The 8,191-nt window shown below is 39.7% G+C and overlaps 1 protein-coding gene across 1 annotated transcript in view; it reads left to right on the plus strand.

Moving 5' to 3' along the window:
• The window catches only part of LOC103924686 (dystonin-like), a 121,559-nt gene that overhangs the window by 36,932 nt on the left and 76,436 nt on the right, over positions 1-8,191 (plus strand). Inside the window, exons 22-23 of the mRNA XM_009333251.1 lie at positions 732-1,227; positions 2,195-3,669. Coding sequence (XP_009331526.1) covers positions 732-1,227; positions 2,195-3,669 — 1,971 coding nt within the window. The remainder of the gene's footprint in view (positions 1-731; positions 1,228-2,194; positions 3,670-8,191) is intronic.

An 8,191-nucleotide genomic window follows, 5' to 3' on the forward strand; every position in this document is an offset into this window, starting at 1 on the left:
AACATGAACTATGTTCAACACTATGTGAAAATGACTTAATATTGGTTTGTAAATGCTTCAAAAATCTAGACAGCTGGCATAAGACTACCATGTATCACTTAACAGTCCTTAGAAGTTAAACCTAATTGACTTAAAAAGAAAGGGTTTGGATTGTTCTGTAAAGTAAACCCATGGTATTTGTCCCTTCTGTAAGCACTATGATTTACTGTCAAAAAACCAAAAAATAATACTGGGAACCAGTGATGTAAACTTTAAAGATCTTACAGTACTCATTCAGTCATTTTGTAAATTATCCAAATATTCTATCTGCTATAATAATACATTGCAATATTATGTCAGGATACACTTTCTTTGAAGTTCTATCTTAAGACAAATACCGACACTGTCTAGGAAAGAAGAGACTGCTTGAAACTAAACAGTGATTATTTTTGTTGGTACGGTTACTCAATTACTGTAGTATTAACAGAATTCATTGTTTACATCTATCTGCTGATTGAATTTCTATTAGATGATCTGTAAATTAACCTCATTTTTTCTGGTTCTTTGATGTAAATGCTTGGAAACAACACAGTTTGTGTAGAAGACGCAATTATTTCACTGGCTTTTAAACTTGGAGATTCATTACTCAATAAGAGAGCTTAGCTACAACAAATTCTACATGAGTTTTGTCAGAAGCACTTTGCTGCTTTTTTCATGAGGTAAATGCTTTTTAAAATTTTCTTTCTTCCCAGATTCTGCTCAAAGAGTTTGACACCAGAAAGCCACAATACGAGCAGTTAACTATGGCTGGTGAAGGGATTCTGAAGAGACCTGGTGAATGTTCACCCTCCCATGAAATTGTAAAAGAGCAACTGGCAGCTGTGGCACAAAAATGGGACAGTCTAACTGGCCAGCTGAGGAACAGATGTGACCGAATTGACCAAGCCATTGTGAAAAGCACAGAGTATCAAAGTCTACTCAGAAGTCTGTCTGATAAGCTAAGTGCCTTGGATCGCAAACTAAGCAGCAGCCTGGCTGTGAGTACACAACCTGATGCTGTGAAACAACAACTGGAAATCGCTAGAGAAATGAAGGAGGAAATAGAACAGGAAATGAAGAATATAAATGCAGCTCAAGCTCTTTGTGAAGAGCTGTCAACACTGGTTGGAGAAGAGTATTTGAAAGCAGAACTTACGAGACAGTTAGATGGCATCTTAAAATCGTTTAAGGATATCGAGCAAAAGTCAGGTTAGTATTTATTTAAAGAAAAATAGTAACTAAGGCATAAAGTAAAGCATGTAGTCTCATTTGTCTTTGTAGAGATGTTGAGTGAGCCGAGCCTAATGCCAGCTCTCTATCCAGTCCAACCCCCAAGTGTTTGTACATTAGAATTTAGGAGAGGCCCCATACCTTGAAAAGGTAAAAACAATACTTGGGATCTTCAGTGAACAGTTTGGGAGAGAATTTGAAGCACAATAGCAGGGCTGCTTTTCTCATCTCTTCCTCAGGTGCATCTTCACTGAATTAGAATACCAAAAGAGGATGCTGTTCATTGAGCTACCTAACTGCATAGGTGCAGAGTGTAATCCAAAATTGTAATTTTTAGGCAAGCACCAGTTAATGAAATGCCGTGGTAATTGTATAATACTGCTTGTGACAGAAGAGGGCCAGTAGTCTGCAGTCCTCCCTTACCCTGTGAACAACAGAACTGAGCAAGTAATACACTGCAAGCAATATCATACTTTGTTCTCCCTTACAGCCTCAGTTTTAGCTTTTTCATTTCCTCTGGTCATGAGGAACTTCAAAGGATCTCCCTAAGAACACATATTGCCTGCAGGCCATGAGTTAGACACTGCTAAGCTAGATTACTTAATATTCCCTGTGCTTACACTTCACAATACCATGAAACACAACTGTGTGGTTTTTACCCCCGAAATCTGCCTGAATGGGATTCATGTAGACACAGATTGGCTAAGCTCACCTCATTTGATTCATGTCCAAATGCCTTCACTGCTCTGCTGTAGTACAGGCACAAGTCTGTCCCTTGCAAGAAACTTGGTTGACTTGGTTGTCTTCCAGTTGAACACCACATACTAAGGACCAGCTTTCCTTACGTTAATGATCATTCATAATAGCACCAATATTAATTATTATTTCTTCACTGAGTATTTGCAGGTTCTGATAATGAACCTCTGTGCTGTCTTCTCTTTTGTAGATAACCATGTTCAGCAGCTTCAGTCGGCATATGCCGCTTCTCATCAGTTCCAGCAAATGTCTAAGGACTTTCAGGCCTGGCTAGGGAAGAAGAAAGAAGAGCTGAACCAGGCTTATCCTGTATCAGCCAAACTCGATGCCTTGCAATCACTAATTGAAGAACAGAAAGATTTTAAGAAGACCATGACCGATCAGATTAGTTCATATGAAAGAATTGTTGCAGAAGGAGAAAGTATCTTACAGAAGACTCAAGGAGCTGACAAAGCAGCATTACAATCCCAAATTGCTACACTCAGAAGTAACTGGGATGAAATGAATAAGCAAGTAAAAGAAAGGCAAGATAAATTAACAGATTGTCTAGAGAAAGCCCTCAAATACAAGCAGCATGTAGAAAATCTGCAGCCATGGATAGAGAAATGCCAAAGCAACCTGTGTGAATTAAAAGTTGGCATAAACCCTGTTGAAATAGAGAATTCTATTGTTCAGGTGAAGGCCTGGCAGAAGGACCTGGATAAACACCATGGGATGGTGGAGCTATTAAATAATAGTGCTGAAAGTTTGCTCAGTGCAAGTCAAACAGATAAAGAAATTGTTCAAGAAGAAACTAAAGTGCTGAATCAGAAAGTGAATGTGGTCACAGAACAATTACATAAGAAGAGAGAGTGCTTGGAAAATATGGCACAAAGGCTGAAGGAGTTTCAGGAATCATCCAGGGAAACTGAAAAACAACTTAAAAGTGCCAAAGAGCATCTGGAAGCTCACGACTCGCTTGGACCTCAGTCATTCAGTAACAAACACCTGACGATGATGCAGGCCCAGCAGAAAGCCTTGCAGGCTTTAAAGCCTCATGTTGATTTAGCAAAAAAGCTTGCCCAAGACCTGGTGGTAGACGCTTCTGATCCAGCAGGTGTTTCTGACCTTTTGCTCCAAGCTGAATCTCTGGAGCGAGAATACACTGCAGTGAACCAGCAGGTTGAAGATAGGTGCTCGTTCTTAGAGACAAAACTTCAGGGAATTGGCCATTTCCAAAACAGCATCCGAGAGATGTTCTCTCAGTTTGCAGAGTTTGATGATGAACTTGATAGCATGGCTCCAGTGGGGAGAGATCTCGAGGTGCTGCAATCACAGAGAGGGGACATAAAACGTTTCCTGAAAAAGCTGGAGGATCTTATAATTAATAATGAAAATGCTAATAAAAACTGTAAAATGATGCTAGCCACAGAAGCTGAAGCTTCTCCTGATCTTGTTGGTATAAAAAGAGACTTGGAAGCTTTAAATAAACAGTGTAACAAGCTACTAGACAGAGCAAAAGCCAGGGAAGATCAAGTGGAGGGTACTATTAGCCGTGTTGAGGAGTTTTACAGTAAGCTAGAAGAATTTTCCAGTCTGCTTGGGAGAGCTGAAGAACATGAAGAGTCACAAGGTCCTGTTGGAATGGAAACAGAGACTATTAATCAGCAGCTGAATACATTCAAGGTAGGAAGATTTCTTTCTTACTACTATAAAGTATTTTACCACAACACAATTTTATTAAATATCATTGTGAAAGGGATTGGTTAAGTGCAGACCTGGGAGGAGTCTTGTTTCACAGCAGTCTGTTCTACCTGTATGCTTTTTACCTGTTTTAAATGGGATATCTTCTTGTGTTCTAGAGAAGCTTTCCTTTGCTATGGCTTGGCAGGCGTTGATAACTTTGTATCCCAGCTCACAGCGCCTGCACCCCAGTTCCCTCTTCACCTCTCTTCACTGTCTTGTTTCCTTACGCAATCCGTCTACCTTTTCTGTTTTTGAGAACTGCATATTGTCTCTGTTCTGATTTCCATGTATTACACAAACTTTCTTCTTCGCTGTGGTATGAGTTTTAGACTCCAGAGTTCACATACCAGCCCATATTCACTTTGCTCATCTGAGTAGTTTGGTTTTTTTCACATGGGTATAGGCATCAGCATATGTAGGTTTAAGACCTTACCTTTTGCCGTTTTCTGTTCTGCTACACTGGCCAATTTTACCTCACTGAATCCCGCCTTTACCTAGAAACATCCTAGTAAGAAAAAAATCGGGTAAAATAAGCCCCCTTTTATATTGGGAGTTTACTGTAGCATCCTTATCCAAAATGCACTTTGGAGCTTGTGTGTGTAGCTTTTTTCATATGCCAGTTAGCAATCCTTGTCCAGCTCAGAAAAATGCATTGCAGTGATAGTGGGTGTAAATTGTGCTTTGGTGCTGAAGCGAAGTACAGATATTTGCTTGTTTTAGGTTACAATAAATGAATTTCCAGTGCTCACTGGAAAGATTTACAAATCTTAATAGATGTAAGCAGTGTTTGAAAAAGATCGTAAATCTCCTAATGGCTATATAGTAGCACTGAATATTCTGTGCTGCTTTGGTTTCATTTCAGTCTAATATTGATTCAAATGTTTGTATGACTTGTGCATTAGTTCACAGTTAATCATAAAAATAAACCTTCATAACAGGATTTAATAAACCATGCTGTTAAAAAGATGACCTTGGGAAAAAGTCATTACATGCTTTGCCCAAAAGAGGGCGCATTTTGCCTGTTTAAGGTAAACCGTATTAGAAAGGAAAACTAAAACTGAAAGCTTTAATCTGGGCATTTCGGATGCAAGTTACTGTGAGTTTTGATGATCTTTCAGAATGCATAAATAGAGACAAATATCTTGAACAAATAGTTACATTATGAGGAGATTCCATTAGATGGGGAGGATTAAAATTGTATGTCAGTCTGTCCTAACAAGTCTATCTCAATTTAAAAGAGAAACAAATGTCTTTTTCTTTGTATATAGTTAGTAAAATGCTTTGGATATCAGAAAATAGCAAAACCTCCTGCTGTGATTGCTCTTGCTTACACTGACTGTACAGGATTTCAGTTGTAGCCAGTTTGGGATCTCTGATTTTACCACATTTCTTGCATTTTCAAATATTAGATGCAGCTTTGGGTCGGTCGGTCGGTCGGTCTGTCTGTCTTTCTATCTATCTATCTATCTATCTATCTATCTATCTATCTTTTTTTGGCTATAAAGAACAATGCTTTTAGAGGGAAGCAGCCTGATGAGCAGACAGTAGAAGAATCCAGTTCCCTGTGCATCGTCTCAGTGTTGTACTTTGTCAGGGCATTGGACAAGACACAGCAATTGTACAATTCAGGAATGAGAGCCTTCTCTGGTCTGTGCAGACCTGTGGGGAGATAGCGTCCCTGCAACCAAAGAGCTTGTATGGTAAAAAGACCAAAAACCTGGAGAGGCGTAAAGGAGAACAGCAATAGCAGCGTGTTTATATCCAGAAGTCTACTCCAGGATTGTATTTATATTAGATATTTATAAGCTTAGAAATGTGTTTTGCTCCAAGGAAATATTTTTAGGCCATGCTTTTGCTTATGAGTGAAAACACAATGCCATTAAACAGGAGGTGAAAAATGATGAAAAGGTGAAGGGGTTGTTTAAATAAGTGAAGAGCAAATGCAGGAATAAAGAAGCCCAGTGGGGAGCCTTTGAAGAAAGGAAAAAGGAAGACCAGAATGGGAACTTTTAAGTGGGTGAGGGTGGTAGGTAGCAAAGGGATCTCAATAGCAGGAGAATCAGGATCAACGATTAGTCTCCTAATACTCTGCGTGAGTGCTACTGGGGCACAGCAAAATTACAGTAGGTAATGTGCCTCTTCATACTCTTTACCCTTCCAGAGAGCAGTTTTACCCGAGGCAGCAAAGTGTAGGGAGACTGGCTCCCGCAAATCCTCCTCCACTCGCGGTGTATTTGCTCACATGTTTGTGCACATACGCAAACACACACAAGCTGAAAGTGTGGCTGTGGCCACAAAACCGCAGCCTAACTCCTTATGTCTTTAGCTTCTGTGGTCAAGTACGATCAACTTCTATTCCTCAAGACTAAAACAAAGGAGTTGTTCTTTGGTAGGTAGATTTATTCACATTAAATCTTCATTCTCTTCAGGGAAGGATCTCATGTAATGGGCCAGAGGTGGTTTTTGTGGTTTGACCAATTTTTATGTACAAAGAGTTAAGAGGTTTTTGCATCTTCTTGGCATGACACTAAAATGCATAGTTATTTTTAAAAAATAAACAGGCTTTGAGTTATATTTTTTATAACTGTAAAAATACATATATACATATACATACTTGTTTTATTTATATTCTTTCTTTGTAATCTACTTATTCCAGTCAGTATAGAGTGTTAAATTGAAAGTACTTATTGTCAGTGTTAAACTGTATTTATTTACAATGCAGATATAAAATTTGCTTTCTGTAAATGAAAATCTCCAGTGGAGTTCATTTGAAAGTAGAACCATGACTTTTACTTCACAAAGTACTCCAGGAAGAGTAAAATCAAATGAAAAATTTGTCTCAATTAATATAAAACACACAAAATTAATTACTGATTAACTCAGCTTTGTTAGACATTTTTTCCCCAAAGTCTGTACACAATGCACAGATTGGTACTAAAAGGCAATTTCAGTAAATTAGGTCTGTTGAGGTACACCGGTCTGCCACCTTTCTTCAAAGCAAAACACAAAAGAATTGTGCAGACGGGCTGAACCAAACACCCTGGGTTTGGGTAGCCACACAGTGCTAGGATGTTTGCAGTAGGAGCAGTATTTGCAGCTAGTTTCTCTCTGAAATAGAGAAAGAAAAAACCCAGAAGTTGAATTATTTTACTTCTTGAAACCTTTGCACAATTCCTTGTACTGCCATTAAAAGGCATTCTTCTTAGTAAAACCGACATGGCACTGTTACAGCTTTCATCAGTATATGGTTCGCTTGATTTTTGCTTTTATTTTTGGAACAAAAGTAGATGTAGTCATTAGAGGTTGCCTTCTAGTTGGACTTTATGGGAATTTTTAGCTAGCCTGAGTATTCCTGCCAATGAGCTTGAACTAAGATTTTAATTGGCTTATGTTAGTTGCATAGAGGGTGTCTGTCCTCTGATTTTCACTTTGATGGCAGATAATGTATCTGTTTGGCATAATTTTACTATGTTATGACTGCTCACCGGAGAGGAGGAAGAGAGAGTTTGTCTCACATGACTAGTATTTTGATATGTAGCCCACTGTATATCAAATAAATCAATGAACAAGTGTGGTGTGTTTGTACTTCTTGCATACAGTGTATCCTGCTCGCTGCTTAACTCAGAAAGCTCCAGCTGATTGTAGTTAATGCCCTATGTTAAGTTTTAGCACTAAGTGCCATATGCTGTCCTTAAACTGAGGTCTGAATTGTCACTATAGCTGATGGCTGCTGCCACACAAGCAGCGCAGGTCTCTAGTCGTTAGGGGTATGGTTTCTACTGGTGCAGAGCAGCTTGGTCATGACAGCTTCTCCTGTACTGTTGGCGAGTTACCTGTGAGTCTCCCAACCCTTCACCTACCTGATCATGAGCTAGAAGTGCAGGTGCAAAGTGTTGAACAGTATTTAAAAGATATGAATGTCCAAAACCTGAATCTGTGTCCTGTTAGGCTGCTTTTGTGCCACTCTTAAGTCCCGTAAAAAAAAGTTTTCCAGATATAGATACTTCTGTCCAACATTTTAATGTTTCTTTCGGTGGGAGCGGGGTGGCTTGGCTCTGCCATGTTCCTTGGAGGGTGGTTGTCCTGTCAGACGCCGCCACCCTAAGCTGTTGCCTCAGAGCCAGGAACCAAGACTGAAGAGAATCAAAACTAGACTTGAAGGTGTCTCTCCGCAGTTCAGATGAAGGCGTATGTAACTATTCCAAGACCTAATCACTAAAGATGAGTTTGGGGGATTTTTAAAATACTACTCAGATAAACTTTCAATTTAACTTCTGTGTGGAAGCGTCCATTTAATTGATGGCTTTATCAGATGGGGCGATCGGGTGCGGATGGTGGTTACGAGGAACGCGTATCCGTACCAGAATTTCTCTCGGGAAAGCGAGCCGGCTGGAGCGGTGTGGGCCCACCTCACCGAGCCGCGCCCTGCCCGCCTTCTCGGTCGGGGCAGTCCCGGCTCCCG

Source organism: Pygoscelis adeliae, unplaced genomic scaffold (assembly GCF_000699105.1).
Source record: "Pygoscelis adeliae isolate BGI_AS28 unplaced genomic scaffold, ASM69910v1 Scaffold57, whole genome shotgun sequence".
In the NCBI taxonomy this organism is placed as follows: Eukaryota; Metazoa; Chordata; class Aves; order Sphenisciformes; family Spheniscidae; genus Pygoscelis; species Pygoscelis adeliae.